The sequence below is a fragment of the Condylostylus longicornis genome, unplaced genomic scaffold (assembly GCF_029603195.1).
Source record: "Condylostylus longicornis isolate FDR11 unplaced genomic scaffold, ASM2960319v2 ptg000106l, whole genome shotgun sequence".
NCBI lineage: Eukaryota > Metazoa > Arthropoda > Insecta > Diptera > Dolichopodidae > Condylostylus > Condylostylus longicornis.
The window spans coordinates 1,058,747-1,084,575 of NW_026578074.1; the positions used below are offsets into that span (position 1 = coordinate 1,058,747).

The 25,829-nt window shown below is 23.2% G+C and overlaps 1 protein-coding gene and 1 long non-coding RNA gene across 2 annotated transcripts in view; both read left to right on the forward strand.

Moving 5' to 3' along the window:
- Positions 1-21,300, forward strand: part of LOC129614201 (matrix metalloproteinase-2-like) — a 94,192-nt gene extending 72,892 nt beyond the window's left edge. Inside the window, exon 3 of the mRNA XM_055528646.1 lies at positions 19,037-21,300. Coding sequence (XP_055384621.1) covers positions 19,037-19,040 — 4 coding nt within the window. The 3' untranslated portion in view covers positions 19,041-21,300. The remainder of the gene's footprint in view (positions 1-19,036) is intronic.
- Positions 5,720-15,431, forward strand: LOC129614202 (uncharacterized). Its single transcript, XR_008697364.1, has 2 exons — positions 5,720-6,836; positions 13,405-15,431. It is a non-coding gene; the product is annotated as an uncharacterized LOC129614202 (long non-coding RNA).
- Positions 21,301-25,829: the final 4,529 nt, after the last annotated feature.

Consider the following 25,829-nt stretch of genomic DNA (forward strand, 5'->3'; position numbering starts at 1 on the left):
TTAATCAAACTATTAAATTTTAAATCTATATTTTATGTACTATTGCTATTCAAAACCACATGTGTGAAAACTTTTCTCATTTTAATGTTGACTTATATAATGACAATTTAATTTTTGGTGAAAGAGTTACCTCATATACTGGATACAACTAGATCTGAATTTATGAGGCATAAAATTAATTAAGTGTTAGCTTATGATAATAGATGGTTTTCAAAACTAAAAAACACGAGCAAAGTACATACCTATATGCTACATACTTATTTTGTTCAAGCGTAAAAGCTTTATTTAGAATCAATTGGCAAATACGTAATGTCAGTCGAGAACGTATCTCATTCTCGTAAAATATATTTTAGTATTAGTTATCAAGAGAGCACAATATTATTCTATTCTAACTAAATAACATTATTGTTTTGAGTTGCTAAAGAAAAAAAATAATTTGAAAAAAATTTGAGCAATATAAATTGATAAAAATAAAAATATGTAGCTAACACAAAGATTGAGTGTTGCTGTTAATTTAATTTTGATGGTACGAGTAGTAAAGTATCACATTGTAAAAATATATTAAGTTTAAGAAGCTTTTTCATTCATAGTCTCTTTTATTTAGTTTATTCCCTGAGAAGATATCAATATCGGAATGTATGAGATATCAACTACAACTATACATTTAATTAAGCCGAAATGTTTTGATTTTTCAAATTGCTTGATCTACAAATTAATTAGCGTATTGTAAGTGTCGAAGTTAACATTGAAGAAAACCTTTTCGAAGGTAATTCTGATTTGAAATTTTAATCACAAAAAAGTTAATATAAGAATGAAATTAAATATAATTTATTTTTATCAAAAAGAATTCTCAAATATTAATTTTTGTTTAATTTCAAAGACAATAATGCAATTAGATTGTCTTTTTTCGCCTCAATCAAGAAATAAAATTTTTTAAGTACTTGCAAGTTTAGTCCCAAAAATCTAAGAAAAAAATTGATTAGTGAAATGAAATTAATTCTTGTGTTTTCCTTTTTACCTACCGCATTCCATATAATGAAGAAGGTTATGGCACCAAATTTCGGACCTCGAATTTGTCCGAAATTTGCACGTTCCCGAATTTTTCCATATTAGGGAAGTATAAATAAACTTTTTTTAGCTACTTGTCGGTCTGTCGATCTGTATGCGCATGCGTATATCTTAAGTTCGGCTGAACTGATTTTGATGAAATTTGATATGTGAGTTTATTTTGACTATGGCATAGATTGATCAACTTTTGGGATATGATAGATTGATCAACTTCGAGAACTGGTTTTTTTTCTGGGCCGATTTTACATTTTTGCGTATATTTCAATTAATTTTCTTGAAATTTAATATTTAAATTCGAGGTGTTAAAAGCTATAATTTTTTTGGGAAGATCAGGGTTCGGAAACCGAACTGGCGGCCGATTTTATATTTCTTACCATATCTACGGAACGGATTGATGAAATTTCTTGAAATTTGCTATTTGAGTTCTGATTGTTACCGAAACCTACTGGCGAACTTTTGACGGAATTCGTGTGGTACAAAGTGAAATTCTATTAAGAGCCAAATTAACATTTTTCTAGGTATGTTAACTAAAAATTTGCTAATTTAAAATTGAAAGGAAGTGTTCAAAACGCATTTTCATAATTTTCTGCAACACTTTGACTAAACTACGGAATATACGTTGGGGTCGGTTATGTGCTGATTACATCAGATTTTTTTTTTATATATATTTTATTCTAGTTAAAAATAAATATCAAAACCTGTTCCTATGCTTGTAATCTGTGCCAATTATTTTTATTCAAACAAAACTACTGGAATTTTTAACCAAAGCCAACTTTTTTTTTTGCTGTTTTTGTATTTTTTTGTATAGATTGTACACACATACAAACATGTATATTTGAACACTTTTAATATTATGTAGACAATTTTCCTTTAAGGGGTTTAAAGAATTTACGAAATTCTCGATTTAATTCATTTTTAAATTCTTATATATTGTAGGATTTTATATATATATGCAGTTAAAAAATTTAAAAGGAAAAATTCGGGTAAAAAAAAATACTCTTGAAAATTTGTGAAAAACTAGTTTGAGATCACGATTAATTTAAAGAATCAAAAGAGGTCGTATATTTGGGCAGTGTATCAGAAACAATCGATGAAAAGTTATTTAAATTAATGAAATAATTCATTTTATATTTATTACAAAAGTGTAACATCCTTGATTTACTCGATTCTAGCGGAATTTCGTACTTCACTCAATTTCGCACATTACTGAGTTTATGGTAAAATCGAAAAAAAGTACTCGCAAAGCAACTAGAAATTATTGCTTAATTTATCAGTATAATTGTAGCAATAAAATTTAAGGGAACCGGTCAAATGTTCTATTATTGTATAACAATATTTGATATTAAAATTTGCTACATTATGGACAAGATTTGTAGTTTTGTACAACGGGGGCAACAGTGCGACCACGTATAAGGATCTCTTCTCTATGATAAGGATCTCATTCCCTGCAAGACACGCTCGAAACCCACTTTCCTGATGAACTCAAGGAACTTGTGAGGATCGGAGGACCGTAACTCTATGAGCAAGAGCATTACATTCCCCCCAGTAGGTGCACTGAGAATACATTATGAACTAAATGAAAACGATTTTCTAATATTGAAAAATTTACGAATTTGAGTAGAAATAAGCGTGAGAATTTAAAAATTTCATTGAATTAAAGTAATTTCGCGAAATCCTAAAAAAAAAAAATTAAATTTTTTTCGATTTTTATTTTTTTTTGTCTTTTGGCACGAAAATTATTCTTAATATCCTTTTTTTTTTTGTTTTTTTTTTTGATTTTTTGAATTTTCTTGGTAATATTTTTACTACTTTTGGCTACGGTTCGAATCTGGAATTCTGCTGAGTTTTGAGAAGTCAACCAACAAATTAAAGAATAAAATCAACAAAAATCATTTAAAAAAAAAAAAAGGATTTCATTTTTCTTTCCATATTTCGTAGTTATCTTTGATTTTTTGTCTTTCTCTTCTTCTTGTTTTATCTCCTCTCCTTAATTTTTAGTTTAAAATTTTACAGTTTGCCAAATTTTATGCTCACTGCTCGGTAGTAACATATAGTTAGTTGGTCGTCAAGAGAAGAACAGATAAGTGCTTATTTCGTTCAATTTTTTTATTTGAATTTTCGTTCTTCTTTTCTGTTTTATTTTTGTTTTGTGCAAATTTCGACCAAGGACGATTATAAGGATTTTATATTATTTTGGAAAACTTTAAGCACAATAAAATTTTTGTGCGTTTAATTTTTTTCATTTATTTTTAAATTATTAAAGAGGAAAGCGCAACATTGTACATAAAATAACAAAAAAAAAAAAGAAATGGTTAAGTTAAGGGATTTGCAATTGTTTGTTAGGGTTTTATCAGTGTTTAGTTCGATAAAATGAATTTTTTCTGAATTTTGTGTAAAAATTTCATTATTTTAAATAAGAGAGAAAGGAGATTAAAACAAGCCTGGTTTTTAAGCCTTAAGTAATTTTGTGCAGTTTTAATAAGTTTAACTAGTTTGAAAATCAGGACTGTATAGGTGTTATATGCTAATTTTATAGTTATATAAAACAATCTTATTTTGTAAAGTATGCATTTTAAAAAATGCCAGTTAGTACGAGTGACATAAGCTGAGTTGTAACTCAAACTTTATTTTAGGTAGCTTACATAACTCATATATAAAAAAAATGAATGAAAATAAAATTTTGGAATCGTTAGCCGACTTGTTATCATCACTACATTCTACTTTTTTTTTTCTATATAAATTTTCTTTTTAATATTACTATGCTATATAATGAGTTGTTATATGGTTACTATATAAATTCCTTAATTTAACATAGTATTTTAAAGAGAATTCTGCAAATCATACTCGCGTTTATGTATTTACTCATTATGTATGTATAACATTAATATGTCTATCATTTAGTAACTAAAATATATACGTTAAACTAAAAGAATAAAAAAATTCTAATGAAAAATTGTGTCATCTATCGTATTTCTGTCATAAATTACAGAAATTATTATATTGTTAGTATATTGAATCTGCAAATAATGCAGATTTTAAGAGATGAAAATTTTTTAAAGGAATTTTTTTTTTTTAGGAGAAAAAATATGTGAGAGTATATTATTAAAATATAAAAGTTATTATAACTATAATTTTTTTTATACAGGTTTTAACATACATACATAAAATATAATATAATATATAACTAGGTTCTAGATTAATGTAACGTGAGCAAGGATTTATTGTACATATAGTTAAAAGAAAACGACACTTAAAAATTCTACTTGTTTGTACTATACATATGTATAAAAAGTTTTATAAAAATATGTATTTGATATAGTATGGGAAAAATGATTAATCGTGTTTATATAATCACTTAGTTATATATAATTATCAATTAATTTAAAGCAAAATAGTATATAACCACAATATTGGTAAAGTACAGAAGAAATCCACACTAAGTATTTTTCTTAATAATCACTAGAAATGTTTAGATTTCGACCTTTAATTTCTCCGAAAAATATGATTAAACAAACACAATCAGTATAAAAAATTCTAAGAAAATCCATAAGTGATGTTCATAAATATTAGCAAAAATATAAATTTTGTACTGGGTATCAGTTTTTGCTTGTTAACTGCCTATATTATCAGACAGAGACGGAATTTAATTTCAAAAGAGAATTCAAATAGCAATAATTGCCTCAGTCCAAATCGAGATTCAAAAAATTCAGACAAAAATCAAGATATATAGGTACAAGAGAAATCGGCTGACTGACGAAGAGACCTACAGAATCAACATTCCGTCAAATAGAATCTAAAATATTTATTATAATTAAAAAAAAATAATATTTTACAAATTAATTAAACATACAGCTATTTAAAATTCTATATAATATAATTATAACAAAATTATTAAAACTAATATAATACTTATACGAACACAATCCTACAAAATAATATTGAATAATTAAAGAAATATGACAAATTTTTAATATTTTATATTACACACTTTATTATTATAAATCGATTTAATTTAAAAATAAATGAAAATTCTTATAATTAACATTCTCTTTATAACAAAATCAAAATTAATTCTGTTATACAAAATAAAAATTAAAATAAAATTAGAACACCGTATTCTTGTTCTTTTTCTTTTTTACCGGCCCTTCTATATACTTAATCATAAAATAAAAATATATTAAACTGTTTCTGCAAAATGCATTTCGTAAAGTTTCCGTTTTTCAGAGAAAGGAAAAAAAAACAAAAAACAAAACCAACAACATGAAATGGGGAAAAAATTCACTAAAAATTTTCAAAACTGTTATACTGGTTCTCTCTATTTTAATGCTTAATATACATACACAGTTACAGATACAATATTTCTCTATTCATTTCTCTCATATTTTTCGGTTTCTTTCCTTTTTTGTATTCATTTTTTTACCCTATTCTGGTTTATTTTTTTTGATTATATTCAGCAATGACTCAGTGAGTTTCAAAACAAAGAAAAAAAAAATTATCAAAATTTTTTGTTGTTGTTATTTCATTATTTTTCTGCAGAAAATATTGCAGCAAAATGTATACTGAAATTCGTTAATAATTTTATGTGTTTTTTTTTCTGCTCTTTCGTTCACAAAAATTATAAACTTATCTGGCTGGATAGAAAGAATAAAAGTTTAATATTAAGTATAACTGTATAAGAGTATAAAAATATGAAAAAAACAAAATAATTAAATAAAAACCAAGGAGGAGAAATGAAATGAAAAGAAAAAAATCAAAATCATAAGAGAAAAATATATGATAAAAAAAATTTCTGCACAAAAGGAAAAAGGAATACAAGATAACGAACTTTAATAACGGTATTCAATATTATAGTTCGTAAATAGCTTCGGGCATTAAATTCATTCAAATAGAATAGCACAGCTGAGTTTTCATTCAGTTATTGGTAAGTGCTTGGTGTGATCGCATCCTCTCCCGTCTCTTAAAATAGAAAAAAAAAAAGTAGAAAAAAAAGTAATTACCAAATTAATTATTAAATAAAAAAGAATGTTAATTACACCTTAAATTTTTAACTCTTTATTCAAGAACTTTAATAAAACAAAATTAAAATTAAATCACATAAAATAATAAAAATAATTAAAAATAGAAAAATTGTAATAAATATTTAAAATAGTGAACAATTAGTAAGCAAAAAAAAAAAAAAAACAAATAATAAAAATATTTAAAATTATTCGTAATTAAATTATAATTTAAATTTTCCGCAAATTTCTTATAATCCAAAAAATTAAATTACAATCAAAATTTTAATTGTAAAACAAAATTTTAAATTTTTATTAAAAAAATTTTAAGAAAAAAAATAAACCCTAGTTAAAATATTTAAGTGAATTTTAAACAAAAAATAAATTTCTGAATTAAATTATAAAAACAATTTATTTAAAATTAAAATATTATAAAATAAATTTTAAATTCAAATATTTCAAAGAATAAACATTTTCTTAACAAAAAAAAAAAAAACCAAACTAGAAAAAGTTGTAAAAATTGGAATTATAATCACAAAGGAAAACTTAAACAGTATAAGAGAATAGAGGACATATAAGAATAAAATATTTTTTATAAAAATTAAAAAATAAAATAAAAAAAAAATATTTATTTTTTTTTTAAATATGCGACAATTGTACACACATACATATGAAATAAATTCTTTTTGTTATATCAATTTTTTGTCTGAGTGTACAAAAATGTGATATGAAGAAAATCCTAATTTAGGACCTTTAAAAGGATATTATAATACTGTATGTATAGCAGAAAAAGAAACAAAATTTATTTTAATATATTATTATAATTATATGTGTATATATGTTTGTATGTAATATATAATATATTTATATATATATGTGTATATGCATGAATGTCCTTTAGAAAAAAAAATTTTTAAATACATACATATACAATTTATATGAAACTATTTTAAATTTTTGTTTTTTTTTTACTTTTCTTTATTAACAAATATATATGTACATTGTTGTATTTGGTATATCTAATATATACCTTTGTATGATATATATAACATTATGTTGGTATATATACATATATATATATATTCACTTATTAAAATAAATACTACTTAGTCAGCGGCTTTTGTTTTTATTCTTTTTGTTTTTTTTATTTTTTTTTTTTTGTATTAAATAATTTTATAAAACAAAGAAAAAAGAAAATTTACAAAAATATAGAAAAATCTTAAAATTAAAAAAAAAAAGATAAGTTTGGTATAAAAACAACAAAACAACGAAAAAAAATTCAGTAAAGCAAAAAGACCATAATGAGAGAAGAAGAACAGCAATTAAATAGAACAGATTATGATATTCTTACATATATATATTATATAGTAATACACGTATATATCCATTCATATATATATATATATATATATATATATATATATATATATATATATATATATATATTTAAATTATTTATATATACATATAATATTGGAATATCTTTATCCATTTAATAAATATGTAGAAAATTTTATGCACGAATATAAAAAAAAAAAAAATTAGTAATATTGTTTGTGCGTACACTGTATAAATCCATGCGACACTGTATATATATATACATATTTATTAACATATTTTATGATAATTATATATATATATACATATATTATAAAAATGTATGTATACTAACTGTAATTTGAATTTTATTTATATACATTCATATAATGTGTAAAAGCACATATTATAACATTTATGGGTATAATTTTAATTTTTATAAATGCAGCGATTATAAAATTATTCATAATAATATTCATAATAATATAAGAGTATGACAAATTTTACAATATACATTAAGTCCTCGAGATACGACATTTTTGGTTCCAGAAATTTATGTCATAATTCGAATTGTCATTTGAGGACGAAAAAAAAAATGTATGGAAACAAAAAGTTAATTAGACAAACTATCTTGACAAAATATAATTGACCCGTTTTTCCAATAATATTTTTAATTTTTACTTAAAATATGTAAATTCCAATTGTATTTTTACCTATTTTATGGAATTTTTAACTAGAAAGAGTTCATTATTGAACAAGACAAGAGTTGTATAGATTTTTATTCAAAAAACAGTAAAATGTGCCAAAAACACAAAAAAAAAATTTTTTTTTAAAGTTTTAATGTCGTATCAGGAATAATGTCGCAAGCCGAATAAAAATGGTCCAAATTTATATTATGTCGTAACTTCAAATGTCGTATTAGAAGGCGTCGTATCTCAAGGACTTAGTGTAATTAGGTTTTTTTAAATTTGACTTACTAGTAAAAAAACAGACTTGCTAGTAAAAACACAGATTTGCCAGTAAAATTTTATTAAGTTTCGGACAATTCGAATGTGGTCAAAATATAAATTAAAAAGAAAATTTTTATTAATATTTTGCTAATAAGACCAATCAAAAAATTATATAAATTAATAGAAATATTAATTAATTTAATTTTATTTGTAGTTTTTCCAATAACTTCAGAAATAACTTCAAAAATCTTTTAATTTCGTATAGGACCATCGTATAGGGCGTACTGTTACAGGACGTAATAGATGCTTAATTGAAATTTTATTAAATTTTATTTAAATAAAATTAATTTTAATACCAATTTTCGCGAAGAATTAATTTTTACAAATAATTTTACGAAAATCTTGTAGGTCACCCTTAATTAAAGAGAGAATTATTTTTATAAAATAAAAAATATTGATTGGGAAATAATTTTTTTTCTTACTAATTTACTATAATATTATTAAAAGTTATTATATTAATTTTTAAAATAATTTTTTTCTTAATAATTATTAATTTTATTCAAAACCTTATTTTAAGAATAACTATTTGTTAATTATATAACTAAAATATTAAAAATTTTGCAAATGAGGTTAACACGTTCCCTGTCCCAATACAAAAATGCAAAATTTAAAAAATATTTTTTCGTATGTTCAGGCGTTTTTCTTTTCTTTATTATCGTGCAGAAACTGTACAGTTCTGTTACGTCCAGTCGAATAATTTGCTTTAGAAGTTTCATATGCCACCTGACGTAAATATAGCTCAGGGTAGTATCAGTGCTTATCAAGCGTACGTTTCCTCAGAGGACAGGAAACATGTTAACAGTAAATTTCTAAGACATTCAACATTATAATTTTTGTATTTTTCAAAATCGAAATTCCGAGTCATTCAATTTTATCCTAATATAATCAAATTACATTTTAATATTTTAATTATTTTTCCGATTTTGTATGAGAACCACAAATTTTCTATTTAAAATCAAAATCTACCACAATTTTAAATAACTTGTAAAGTAAAGTTTTCAATTTTAACAGTCAAAGTTTTTTTATTTTTACAGTAACAGTAATTTTACATAATTATCTGCGTTGAAATTCAATTTTGCATTTTATGTCCTTAATACAACAATAATACTATATATTTCTATTAGATATTACAATGCTATATATACATTTATATAAAAATTTAACATTAAAATAATAAAAAATTTCCAAAATTTATTACACATTATTTAAATACAAAAAACTATTATTTTTACTGTTATATAACTAACTATTATCTGCAATATAATAAGTAACTATGTAATCAAAGTGCAATAAAGTTTTTTTTTTTTTTTTTATTAAATTTTTGTCTTTCTTTCCATTTATATTTATTATTATAGCACACATAATATATAGGACGCCTCAAATATTACTTTATTGCACATAATTTAAAAAAAAAAAATTCTTATTTTGTATTTTACTGGAGACGGCAGGCAATAAAGAAGTTTTAAGTTTTTCTTGAAAATTTTTCTCTTCCTTTTATATTTTTTAACAAAATTATAATATAATGTAAAAAATATAAACTCATACAACTTGTATATAATATTAAAAAGTTTATATTTAAGGTTTGGTAATGAAAAGTACATAATTTTCTTTTTTTGGGTACAGTTTTACATTTGGTTTCAGTATTCAAAATTAATGTTGATATTTCAGAATTACTATAGTAACTCAAACTCAATATAGTTTCTGTTCATAATAATTACGATTATTTTCTTAGAATAAATTTAAATTTGCTCAAATATATCGAATTAATTTGGATTTTTACATTCTATTTAATCTTATTGGAAAATAATTTTTAAAACCTTAGTGCCAACATACTGTTTTAAAAATTTTTTTTTCACTTTCATCAAAATTATTTCTTAATCAATAATTATTTTTAGCATTACATGAAATTTAGACACTCTTAAATTATATTTTTAAATAAAAAATATATTTTTCTTTAAAAAATAAAGTCGAATTTTTTTTTTTAATTTAGTTTAATATTTTAGTAATTAGTACTTTTAATTCTTAAAGAACTCTAAAACATTTGTAGAATCTCTTCATATCTCTGTAGCTTAGTTGGTAGAGCGTCCGCTTAAAAAGGAGTAGGTCACTGGTTCGAGTTCAGTTTGTGGAGAAAAATTTTTTTAATATAAATTTTTTTTTGCCTTTAATTTGTTCCCTTGATTACGTCATTCATCTGTTTTGCAGTTGTGTATGAAGAAATTTCCATTAGTTATTCGTTTGCATCTTTATTATCCATTAGCATCTTTTTTTTTTGTAATAAAGAGTTTAAAATACAAAATTTTATATCGAATTATTACGTATTTCGCCCTAATAAATTGGGACGTGGGACGGACGGACAGCTAAATTCGACGCTTAGAATTCGACGCCGATCAAAAACATATACTTAAGTCTCAGCTCTGAGACTCTGATTATATCTCAGATTATTATTTCTTACCGTTGCAAACGATAAGACAAATTTATTATACTTTTTGAACATACATTCGTACCAGTATAAATATACCAATGTCCATAACGGTTTCTAAATTCCATTTATTGACTTATCGAAATTTTAAACAAAAAATGAAAATAATTTATACCATACTTTAGCCACTGCCCTGTTAAAATGGCAGCGCTTTAAATATTTTTTTTTGGTAAGCCGATAGTAAAATATTTTAGATCTTTTTTTTATAAATAGCGTTTCCATAATTAATTCTTCGTCAAAAAAATTCGAAATCTAGAATTTCCAATATTAAAAATAATTTTAATTATTATTGTTATTTATTAATTTTTGATACATAATTTTTTAACAAAATTTTTTTATTAAAAATTTGTATTATTAAAAATTCAACAAAATTTAAAATATTCATGAAAATTTATACAATTTTATTATATAATTTTAATATTTATTTAAATAAATTTTAATTTGTATATAATAAAATTTTGTTAAATAAATTTATAATTCATATTCAGGTATTTAAGGTAATTAAAAAGAGGAACCAAAAAAAATATTTAGAATCTTTTTTCGCCCACGCATTCATATATATTGTGTGGCATCCATATAAAGTGAAATTTAAAAGAAAGAACAAAAAAACCATTGATCCTTAAAATTTATAATTACTTTAAAATAATTAATCTGATTCATTTAATCTTTTATTTTAATAAAATAATTTTTTTTTTTTATATTCTTGAATATTTAATTAACACCCACGTCTATATTATTAAGCAACAATAATTTTAATTATTCTATTATTTTCACATTATATTTATGTATGTATTTAAATTTTTATATGTAATTTCTAGAATAATAAAAAATAAGAAAAAACCCAAATTATAAGTCACACTTAAACATATTATGAAAAATACTTAGTAAAAATTTAGCATTTAATATTAAAATAATTATTTAAAATTTTATTATATTATTTTTATATAAATATTATTATGATTGTCATTATCCTTGAACCTTTTCATTATAATACATATGTACTTATAAATAATTATGTACAAAAAAATAATTAAAATAGAAGAATATAATCAGTAACAGAATATTTTATAAAATATTTACCTGGGTTCTTTTTCACGAATTCTTTCACATATTTTCATTTTATTTCCATTTTACCTTAATATACAAAAGAAACGAAAAAAAAAAAGGTGAAAACTTCCCCCTGAACAATAAATATTTTCACTTATTTATTGTGAATAAAAGTTAAATAATGATTTAAATAATGATATAATTATATTCACATGTAGATATATTTCCACAAACTCATATACTATATTATATTTTCATATACAATATTATTGTACACCTTTTAATCGTATATATATTAATATATTAACTTGTTATAACACTTAAAAACTTGTAACAATGAAATTATGTTACTTTTCTTTACACATGAGTATGCACATTATATAAATTTTTTTTCTCAATTATATCACTCTGAATATTATGTATTCATTGTGTTTTATTATAATACTAGTTTGTTAATAGCTACCAACTATATTTGTTCCGAATATACGCTAAATAAAATTATAGTTATTATAAAAATGTAAAAAGTATTTTGAAATTTAAGAAAAATGCAAAATCTCTGTATACAGCTCATTTATGTTAGAGCGTCTATCTGGAAAGTAATAGGTCACTGGTTCGAGTTCAGTTCGAGAAAAGAATTTTTTTTTTTAAATTTTTCTCGACTTATTCGTTTTGGCTGCGTTATCTAACTGTTCTATAAATTGTAAGAAAGAATTTTCATTGTTTATTTCTAGATGCAAAAAACTCCAGTAAAATTTTTAAAAAAAAGTCATCTAGCGGAATGTAGCTTAAATATTATGGAATATTACTAATTTGAAAAAGTTTTCCATAGTCATAGAGTTTAAAAAATTTAATTTTACAAATTTTATTAAAAATTAATATTTTTAAACTGTTCCCACTGTTTCGTCTGGTATATATAGAAACTGACACACTAAAAATTTCCGTACAATAATTCGCACTCAAAAATTTTATCACTTCTTAGTTGATTTCAGAAATTTCTGAAAATTTTATATATTATGTATTTTATGTTGAAATTTTTTAAGAACACACAAGTGAAAAGCCAAACTATTTGTTAGTGAATAAACAAAAAAATGTTGAAATTTCCAAATATTTTTGTATTATTAATATAACATTATTTTTTGGAAATGTATGCAGTGATTTAGTTATTTAATATACAAGAGAAGCATATACAGCCTTAGACTTAGACAGAGAAACATAGACATCTTATATCATTAGCCCTTGTTATGAGGACAATATGCCTCAAAAAAATTTTAATTACTAGGACAATATTATACAATTTCTTGTAAAAACTTGAATAATTTGTTCCCGATTTTAACCTTTACTAATATTGTATATAAGATTTAGCTGTTTCAAATAAATGAAAGTAGCAAATACATACAAACAAATATTATACACATATAACTATAAATTAATTGTAATAAAAACAAAATTTATTAAAATTTACCAAATTATCATTTTGTATTTCCAGTAAATATAATAATAGCAAAAACTTATATATTTTAATTTTGTTTTTTATTATACAAAATGTAAAAAAAAACTTAAATTGAAGAGAATTTATAATAAAAAAAAAATAAAAAATTAAACTTTATAAACTTGTAATTTTCATAACTAAATAAACTTTATATAAAACCATTTATCTCGACTTTGTATACCTATGCATGTATAAGTGTAATACAAAAAAAAAAAATTATAGTTATAAAAATGGAAAATGATTATTTTATTTAACCAAAAATATTTGGAAAAAACAAAAAAAAAAAAATAAACTAAAATTAAAGTAAGAGAATATAACTAAACATTTTAGTTACCTAACTGTTATACTTACGATAATCTATAACTGTACATACATTGAAACAATTTTTTTTTTGTTTACAAAATAATAACGGAAAACATGAAAATATAAAATTTTCTATATATAATATTTTAATAGAAAACACACTCATATAAACTACAATAATAATAAAAATAATAAAAATAATAATAAAAAAAAAATTAAACTAAACCAACAAACAATCATCAAATTATTAAGTACAACTAAAACCACAGTAAGAAAACAACAACAAAGGAAACTCAAAATAACAAAAAAAAAAAAAACAATCGAAAAATATAATATTTTGAAAACAGTATAACAGTGTTGTAGGAATATATTGTAATAATATGGCAACAGTAATTGTAACAACTGCAAATATTATTAAAACAAAAATAATATTGTTAACACCAAAATTTTTCCATCATTGTTTCCTATTTCATGACCATCCATTATAAAAAAATATAAAATTTTATTCTGATGACAATAATGATGATTGTTATTGTGATTATATGATAATAAAATTCTGAATATAAAACAACAAATAAATTGAAAATCTCACCTGACTTTCTCACATCCTCACATATTTATGCCAAGTCATTTTATATTATACAAAATTTTACATATATACGACACAAACATACACAAAAGAAAAATATGTAATTTTTACTTGAAAATATAATGAAGTCTCTGTATAATATTATAAATGGTGTTGTAAAGAAAGAACCACTTTAGTATATAGTACAGATATATAAGTACGTATATATACATACGATAAGTGTACAAGAATGTGCACCACAAATGATGGTAATAATAAATAATAATAAAAGAAAGATTTTCAATTTGAAATCATCACGATTTTTGAATCGTCACAAATAACTATGCTTTCTATATATGGTTTAAATATTGCATATATACAAAGGCTCATTTTCTTACCTATACATATTATACCTACACTATTTATTTTATATAGTGTACTCATATTTCATTATCTCTTCTATTCCAATTCCATTTCTTTTTACATTATAAAAACCAGAAAAAATTTTAAAGGCAATTTCAAATGAATAATAAAATAAAAAAAATAAAAAAACAAAATTTCAAATAAATAAGAACAAAACCAAATTTGATCACGAACATTTTTTTTGTTGTTGTTAACTAAGTAAACAAAAAAGGAAATAACAAAATATCCTGTTTAAATCGACTGTGATGGCTACATTCATTGTACAAGTATTGTACTTACATAAATATTAATAAATACGTGTATGGTTAAAACCAATATAATTATAAATAAAAGGAACTTAATATAAATGAAAGTTATAATAAAATTTTGGGAGTGAATAAAATAATAGCTGATCACAAAAACCCCTCCAGCCCAAACTGCTATGCAATATACAAAACCGAACCGATTCTAATATTGAAATAAAAAGAAAAATTTGTTTATTACCATATAAAAGGAAAAATTACAAAATATAAAATATTTTACGAGAGAGAGAAAGAAAGAATAAGAAAGAGAGAGAGAGAGAGAGAGAGAGAGCAAGGAACTCAAACAAAAGAATTTTTGATTATTTCAATCGTGATGAAATTTTGTTATTTATATTGTATACAATGAAGCACTTTAATTTCGTTGTAGACTTTTCTATGCATATACGTTTGTACGTATATGGTGCTTCTAGTAATGCTTTGATGGTAAGTTTTTTCTGTTTTTTAGTAATACTTTTTTTTTCTTAATATAAACATAAGAGCTTAGATTCTAAAAATTTATATATACATGAGTACTACAAAGATGTAAATTTAAAAGTACACTGTACTAGAATAAAAATATTAAATTAAGTTACTCGTTTTTAAAATTAGAATACAAGTTAAGATTGTATTTTAATTTCTAAATTTGAGTGGCTGAATTTTTGCATATATTCAGTTACCATTTCTCGAAAGGGCGAAATAAATAATTTTGGAAAATATTCTTCCTACAAAAAAAATTATTTTATACATGAATATTATTAGCAGTGCTGCTATATTTTAGCTGATATGATTATTTTAAAACTGGTTCTACCGCCTAAGATTATGTTTTCATTTTATTTTTGTAGTTTATATGGAATTTGGACATTTCCTTTACGGAATTTTTTTAAAATTAATAAATATAATTATAAAGCATCAATAATATTAACAAATGGTATTTTTTGATCGAATACCAAATCTTATAGTGGCAAATTATAAAAAATTTTTAGAATTGCGTAAAATGTTTCATTTACAATTCATTTTGAACTTTTTTATTTGAGATTTTACTCAAAAATTTTATTAAATTCAAGATGCTTTTTAATATTTTAATTGGAATTTAAGATAAAATTATGTTATTTAAAATTTAATAAGATATTTGAAAATTTAATATTATCAATTATTACGCCCCTCATACAATAAAATTACGTTAGAATCACATTTACGCCCTCTAATTTTCTTCTAATTTTAATCTATTTATTTTTTCTAATTTTAAGGCGTATAAAAAAAAATGAATTTTATAAATTGAAATTAAAAATAGAAGATTGATATGGAATGACGTCAAAACAGTTCAAAATAGTTATAAATAATAATTTTGAGATATCGTCATAATTAATATTATTGTATTTCCGAAACTGTACGCTTTTCCAAATTTTTATGAAGGCAGACAACGGTAAATGCCATGGTATTAAACAATATAATTATTTTTCTTAACTCGAGCAATTAACCCTTGAATTCAAGCATTAGGTTAACACCTCTTTCAATTTTTTTTTTTTGCCTCATCCTAAATGTATGCAATTTAAGATTTACAAAAAATTCCTTTAATAATTTTGTTAAAAGCAATCAATAATGTGAAATCGGCCTATAGTGAAAAACCAATTGTTTGGCCTCATATGCCCCAAAAGTTAAATTTCCACCACATTTAAGTAAATTCAAAATTTTATTAAAAATTTTATACAGTCCAAATTGAGAAATAGAAGTACACAAGTACACATACTATCTTTCCAAAAGTGGTTGTTTTTAAATTGACCAGCATAAACCGGGGTACTTTCATTGAAAATTCGACGTTCGAAATTTTGTGCATCACATAACCTTCCTTATTCTATACATTGGGTCAGCAAACATATTTTTTTTTTAATATTTTTCGAGTAATGCATTTTAAGGATCATAATTTTTTTCTGAGGGGTTTTTATTAAGTTGTCATAAAGTTATAGAATCGAACGAGTTTCTAACGGGGCTGCATACAAAAGGTTTAGTATGCGAGTTAATAAAGAAGATATGATCTTGCTAAAATATAATCTTAAAAAATTATTGGAGCTCTTGACAATATATCAGTTGGACATATTTAGTTCGGGTGCGCCCGGTCTACAAAGTGATTTTAGTGGGCTCTCTTTCAATTTGTCATATTAAAATTGCTAAAAGCTTGACATTTTTCATTTTTACAATATTTTTAGTAATGAAATGGAATTCATTTGTATATGAAAAAGTATAGTAACCTTATATTTTATTAACAAAACTTAAATATATTTAAAATCATTGGAAACAATATTAAAAGGTCTGTTAAATTTCTGATAAATTCAAATTTTTTATTTTTTCATTTAAATCTTTTACATATACTCTCCTCTCCACTGAATTTGTTATACAGAATTTTTTTTCCTGTAGTATAATTCTTTTGTTTCAATACACCCTCTCTCTTGAACCAAAAATAACAATATGTGCACTTAAATCAGTACCAGCTTTATCAGATTACAAATATACAAAAAAAAAAAATATAGCAAATTCAATACTTGTGGTATACATGGTATTAAATTGAATATGGGACTTGATTTAAGTGTGATTACCCTATGAATGAATTTAAACTAAATACACGAACATACATACAATCATATGCATGCTTACGAGTGTCCTGTGTTCAGCAAAAAAAAAAAAAATAATAAAAAAAAACCCGAATTCTAAACAAAATAATAGAGAAAGAAATTGAAATTTTTTTTTGAGAATAAAAAACAAAAATATTACAAAAGGACGCAAAATGCATCATCAGTGATATTTGAATACTTATTTTTTTTTTTTTGGTCCTCTTCTTTTTGTCAAACTTTAATATAGAGAGAGAGAAGATATTCGATATTCATATGATGGTTTTTAATAATAAAATGGTGATGATGATGAAGGTTGTGGTTTTTTTTTTCGTTTTTTTACATAGAGATTTTAAAATTATTTCTTTTTATTTGAAAAATTGTTAAAGGATTTTTTAAACCATAAGATAAAGTTGCAATGGTTCTTGTGTTTTTCACACTCGTTATACTAAAAAATTTTGTTACACAAAGAAGGATCAGAAGATTAATTTTGTTTTATTTGGTATAGAATAAAATTAGTGCAATAACTAATATTATAGAGATTTTAACAAAAAAAAAATGCACTTTCAAACTGTGTAAGAAAGGCAAGAGATTTAATTAGCAAATTTTTTTTTATTGCCAAATTAAGATAGAATTTCGAGTAAATTAATTTTTTTTTTTATATTTGAATTTTCCTTGGTTCAATGTTACCACATTTGTTATTCGAAATTCTCACTAATAGATCATAATATTCTAAGAAAGCTAATAAGACACTGGTACAGGAAATAGTTCCATGTTATTCAAAACGTAGATTGACATTTTTCATAAATGACATAAAACTTTTCCAAATGACAAGACTGGTGTCGTATTTTATTTTCAATTCAATTTGTAGTAAAATTTTTTGTATTCTTCAAATTTATTCATTTTATTCGAAATTGTGATAAAAGCTAAAGACATTTTTGTTATTCACTTGTTGAAGAGTTTTTTTTTTAAATAATTTCTTACCTCTAGTTGTTGGGTGCTAGTTATGCCAAAATTCCATCTCGCTTTTATTATGGATTGTATTCAATGGGATTTGTTCTGCTAAAAAGAAGTTTTTCAAAAAAAAAAAAATACTGACCTACTTTCCGAATCGAATACCAACTCTTAAAAACTAATTATCAAAGTGTTATTGGTAATGTACCGAGATATGGAAAAAAAAATGTTTTAAAATTGAAGCATTCGAATGGATCATCTTAATAGGAAACGCATTGGGACCAGGAGTCTTCGTATTTAAAAGTAATTTTTTTCTAAATAGTAAAATGGGAACAAAGTTTGTTAAAAATGGGAACAAAGTTGAAATTTTTCCGGGGTTCATCTTGAAATTTAAGAGCATAAGAAAATCTTGTTAAAAATCTAAATAACATTAATTTTTATTTGATAATATTGCCGAAATTAATGATTTTTAATATTTTTTTTTTGTTTGTTTACAGGTAAGGAAAAACATACCAAAAATTTGTGAGTTTAAAATTTTATTTATTATTTAATTTAAATAAATATTTTTTATATTCACATAAATTATTTTGTATACTACTAAATTAGCAACTTTTTTGTAATTTTAATTAAAATTCCTTTAAATGGAGAAAATATTGACCTCGAAATAAGTGAATTTAGGAAAGAAGTCTGATTTGGTTTTTTTTGTTTTTGAAATGAACCGAGAAGAGACAGACGTTTTAATTAAAATATAATGAAGATTTTGATAAAGATTATATGTTTGTCAATTTTGGTCGATTGTAAGCATGCCATATGTATGTTAGAATTAATTGCCATAATTGCTTCTCCTCATCATAGTTTATTCGAAAAATTTTAAGAAAATAACGTCCAAGCAAAGAAAGTTTTTATCAACAATCAAGAAATTCTTCTTATATATTTATTTTATGTTAAGAATATTTTTCTATTTAATAGTTTTGCTCTCTTCTATCTTCAGTTTCATTCAAGTCATAAAAAAATTACAAATTTATTCAATAATATCGAAATTTTAATAGCATTTTCAAGAAAACCTATTTTTTTTTTTCAATTCTTCAATATTATTGTATAGCAGATCCATTACGATCTTTCAATCCGTATTATACCGCGATTATCGAAACAAAGAAAAAAGAAAAATAGTTTGAAAAATTCAATCAAGTACAAAAAATTATTATCAACGATTTTCCATTCATACCGAGTATAAATGGCGTCTCTCCTCCCTTTCACCCTCTTTTTTATAGGTAAAGATAACATTTCTGATAGAAATTATAAAATTAAATTATTAGTGAAAATTTTAAGAAAAAAAAAAATAATTTAAAATTTTTTGATATATCAAAATCAAATAAGTAGGAAAAAAGCAAACAAAACAGGAAAAAAATGAAATGATTACTTACATTTAAAAACATTTTCAGTCTTTCATCAAGGTCCGGAAGCAAAAAAATACACAAACAGCATAAGAAAACCGATCTCTCATAAATCCCTTCTTTTTTTTTTATTTAATAAACGATAAAATAAGTGGGGAGAAAAAAATTTTCAATTCAATTAACATTAAAAAAAAAATATAGAAAGAAAAAGGAAAATGAAATCCATTAAAAAAATTTTCCCCAAAAAAATTATAAAAAAAAAAAAAAATTTTTTTTCTCCAGTTTTTTTTTTTTTAATTTTTCGGCGACTCCTTTGCATTAAATGTCTTTACTAGCGCCTAACGTAAAAAAAAAAAGAATAAAAATTTTTTTATAACATTTTTTTTTTTTCTCTCTCACTTCATTATTTTCACTGCCATCGCCATTTAAATCTTTTAAATTGCTATTTTTTTTTTTTAACGGTATTTCTTATATTAATACGAAACTTTGATAATAATCATGATAAAATAATGATGATAGTAGTGACGATGATGGTGATGCGATGACGGCTATATTAGTAATGATTTCTGCAATATTCAATCATATAACAAAACAAAAAAAAAAAAATTAAATAAAGTAAGAATTTTAATTTTATACGGCATTTTTTTTTGTTTTCTTTTTTAAAAGCGCTACTTTCGCAAAAAAAAAATTTTTGTCTTACTTATATATGTATAAGCATTTCATCAACAAGCTGTCATCAGTAATTTTGAATTTATATACACAATACACAAAAAAGAGAGAGAAAAAGCAACAGGAATATATCGGAAGACGTTCTTTTCAAATTAAAATTTTAATTTACAGTAAATATTCATTGGTTTTATTTTTAAAGATGTATAACATTATATTTATTTGGAACTACGAGTACTGCGGGATTATTAAAAAAGTAATTGAAAAAGTATATTTAAAAATTTTTTAGAAAATTTAAAAAATTTTCGACTTAAAAAGTCAACTTGAACTTTCTAGAAACATAATTCTGTTATACAGGATATTCTTTATAGATTACAGAAATTCTGTTATATAGGAATAAAAACTAGTACGAAAATTCTGTTATACCGAAATAAAAACTAGCACGAAAATTCTGTTAATTCGGGAATAAAAATTAGTAAACAAATTCTGTTATACATATAACAGAACGGAAATTCTGGAAATTATAACTAGCACAAAAATTCTGTTATACAGGAATAAAAATGAGTAGGCAAGTTCTGCTATACATATAACGGAACTAGTACGAAAATTCTGGAAATAAAAAGTATTACGAAAATTCTGTTATACAGAAATAGAAATTTCAATATTAGAATTAGACATTTATATTCATGTAAAAGTAAAAAGTCATCTATCGGAATAAATATGCGTAATTTCTAATGCGTAGTTGTTATATACCAGAAGTGTCATACATTTAGAATATTATAATATATATGTACTCTAAAATGGAACCCCACAAATTGTTGATGCTATACATACTGGCTTATATAAACTAACTATTAATATGCACTTTTGTATAACAGAAATATAAATATTGATATATACTGCTGTATAACATTTATATAAGCTCACTATCAATAATAATAAAAGTAAGTTTGACAAGAAGAAGAAGAATCAGTTTCAATAGACTTCTTCTCCTAATTCAATTACCCAAAATTTTATTAAAGTTTTTTAGAGATCGCCTCATTTTTCTCTATTTCCATTATCATTTCTCATTATTAATTATATGTATAAAAGTATGTATTAGGCTTAAAACAAGAAGTTAGAAAGAGAAAAGAAACACACATAATAATGAGAAAATTAAATAATATTGTCATCTCATTTCCTTATTCTTAACTTTAAAACGAATTTAAAAAAGCCTCGAGACTAGATGAAATTTTATTTTTTTATGTGTGTGTTTTTCACTTGTTTTTTCTTCTTATTTTTCGATGATTAAGTTCTCAAAACGTTAAAATTTAGTGTTATCTTCTTTTCTTCTGTAAAGCACGTAGTATATCAGTTTTAAAATCTTTCTTTTTTTTTTATACGGTTTTTATTGACTTTTACGTTGACTTCTTGTGGAAATTAAATTTTCTTTTAGTTTTTTATTTCGCTTGTCTTACTTTATTTTTTTTTTTTATTTAAATCATCGGCTGAGTATAAAAAATCATTTGGTAAAAAGTAAGAGTATCACAGTTTTTATTAAAAAAAATAAGAAAAATAATGGTAACACATAATAAATTTAAGTATTGTAATCGACTTTCAAAGTACTTTATAATTTTCATTTTAATCAAATAAGAAAATCAATGATCTTCTTAAAATTTATGAAATTTATTTTGAAATCATTTAAAAAATCTTGATATTATTGAAAGGAAATCTGTATTTGTTATACGCGTTTTCATATTTTCTGATTATTGTAGTTAAACTAGACAAATTTGAATAGCCATACAAGCACTATGAATTACTGCGACAAAACTGTGACGGTAGAGACAAACTCAAAATTTTAAATTTATTTTCTTACCACTTCGTTTTTTCAGTTTTTTTCGTTCTATTAAAATTTTTGAAAGTGTTATATTTTATACTTTTTGAAAGAGCTCCCTTATCTGTCCCTTTCAAAATTTCTGATTTAAATTGCGTCCAGTACATGAGCGAATGCAAAATTCAATTCATCTTTAAGAGAGTCGTCCATTGAGCGATTGATTGATTAACCGCGTGGTTGTTTGAGATGGATATAAACCCGGTTCTTGGTACTGCGAATTCCTTTACTGGACATTGCAGATTAAGGTATCACCTGCATAAGCTGGGAAAATTGGACTCCAAATCTTGTCCAAATTTTATGGGGAAGGTGACGAGATGTGACGTTGTGCACAGTATTTGTGATTGTCCGGTACTAGCTGTACAGCGTCGTAATTATCGTTGGCAGGGTTTCCTGTGCTTTCGAAAACTGTTGCCTAATTCTTTTGCGGATATTTTAAGTTTTATGGTTGAAAAAAGGATATTTTAGACGGGAGGCTACAATAAGTCGGGTGGAGAGGCTACAATAAGTCGTGAATGGCCACGGTGATCCGGATGATATTTTCTCTTGGCCTGCTCAGTTCCCTATGAATCTACCAATTTTATTTACAGCTTCGGAATATATTCTGGGAATCAGAATATTTTCCCTACTATATTTTTTCCGATGGCATTCCGACTGTTTTTTCTGAGAGATCTTACTAGTAAAATTAAAACCAGAGAGATCTGAGTAAAATTCAAATACTTCTATATTAATCAGAATGTGTCCCAAAATCAGGTTGACGTACTTCAGTAATATTATAAGTAACAAGAAATTTTTCTTTATTTTCTTAAGCAATTTCAAAATGTTTAAGCAATTTAAAAATGAAATTGAGGAAAAAAGAAATTAAAATTTCAATCGATTCCTTAAGGCTTATTCTGAAGAAAAAAAATTTTTTTCTCATTCTTCACTCATTTTTAAATTTTCCCGTTTTTCTTCTTTTGTTTTTGTTTTTTAATCCGATTATTGCTTTTCCTTTATTTTTCTTTTTATTTTTAATTTTTATTAAATTTTCGATTTTCATTTTTTTTGATAAGAAAAAAAAAAACTAAATTAGGAAAAAATGAAAGTAAAATTTTGTACAAGTTCTAAAGAAATTTTTTTTTCAACTGAAGGAATCTGGATTTATTAAACATTTAAACGATTTACAAAAGTAAATTAAATATATTTTTATACAATGGATCAACAGGTTTAAATATAATTAAATCAAGATTCAAATTAATGAAAGAGCAAAAGAAGACGAAGAAGAAGATCATGAATAATATTGAAAATGAAAAATTTTCAACTAATTTTACATTTTCTTATACTTTTTTTTTTCTTTTTGTGTTTATTCATACTTTATGGTGTTATTTAACTATACATAGATAATTTTTTGTAAGGGTATCAATAGGAGTTCTTGGTATTTTTTATACAATTTAGGGCCAAAGTCAATTTGCATTTAATTTTATGAAAAATTAAATTATTTTAAAATTTTTATGAAAATATTTCAATCCTTTAAAATCTCTTCTCGAGCTAAATTTGTTTTTAGCAATTTGAATAAGGTTTGAATTTGAATATGCAAATAATATGTCGGTGAAATATTAGAAAAATTGGCATAAAATTTCTATACAGTTTTTAAAGTTTTCTTTCTGCGATTTTATAACTCTTTCATCAAGGCCCTATAACTCTTCCTTCTAATAATTGGTTTGATTTTTGAACAGAGTGCTTATTTAATACAGAGTGCTTTACGAGTATTAAAAATTTCTAGCAAAAGCGGCAATTAATTTTTAAATTATCACAAATATATGTGAAATCTTCTTTATAATTCTTATGCAAAACAATAGAAACTTGTTCGCCTTATCTATGTTCCATAATCTGAAAATAATTTTCAACAAAGCAACATCAATCAATATCAATATCAAAAATGTTTTTTAAAAAAATTATTAAATATTTGCAATATTATCTAAAATCACTTAAGTTTTGAAATAAAAAAAAACCAAAATTCGATTGAACAACTTAACAATAATTTTGGTAATTAATAAATCAATTTTTTTTTTATTGAAATTAACCTTGCTCATTTGTATATTTTCCAATTCAAAATTAAAAAAAAAATTGAGACCCCTACGTATTTAATTTTTATTTTCATTGAATTCTTATTCAATTTTTCACTTTTCATTTCATTTTTTGCATTATTCATAAAATTTAAAAGAAAAAAGCACCATTAAAAAATTGATCCCATTTTTTCTTGTTTTCAATAAATTTACATTATACACTTGCACACCTTCATAAATATTTAGTAAATATGAACGAACTTGTATGCATATATTTTGTAAATATAAAAATACACTCAGAAAAACATAATTTTAGATTCCAAAGCATTCAAAACGAAAATTTAACAGAATTTTATTAGAAAAATTTGAAAAATTTTAAACAAGAATTTTTTCATAAGTGTTAGCCACCCTCAAATCATCAAGAAGAAAATTTTAAAAAATTTCATTTTTCTTATTGTTCAAATTAATTTTTGTATATATTTTGTGTTCATGTTCACTTAATTTACAAAAAAAAAAAAAAAATTCTAATATCGTATATCGTAATGTTACATACAATTTTAATTTAATATTGTCTAAATTTATATACACATGGTTACATAATATGAAAAAATAAAATCCCAAACAAAAAGTAGAATAAAGAAAAATTTTATGTTACTCTCAAAAATCAACTTTTAAAATTGAAAGTTTCTTCCTTTTGGAAAGTTTTTTTTTTTTTTTCTCCAAAATTATATACAACTAAACAATATTAAAAAGTCCAAAAATTGAATTACAAAATTTTTGCACTTATACCTCTGGGTTTTTAACTTGTTTTTTGGCACAAGTATACATAACCAATACCAATAGTAGTATGTTATTACAGTAGAATCCCGATTTACATTAACTTGCTAACAAATAGTTGGTTTTCGAAATAAATTATACGAATATGTTTAATAGATGAAAATTAGTGAGAAAATTTTCAAGTATCAGGGAAAAATGCTGAAAGGGACAAATTTTTATTTCAATATAAGGAAATCTATATTAAGGCTATGTTAAATTTTATAAATTATTTAACAGTTTTGAAAATTCAAAAACTGTCAAGAAAAATTCGTCATAATTTCTATATATTCCAAAAAAATTTTGTTTAGTATGACGCCATCTTATTGAATTGTTAAAAAATTTTGAAATATTTTTAGATTGATACGAAATTTTGGACCCGAAATTTCGTAAATCTTGCCGAGATAGAACAGAAATTCCGATTGAAATTATTTGGGTACTCCTTGAACAATTTTCATTCATTTCAATTCGTTTTGCCATTTTATATTGATTCACATAAATT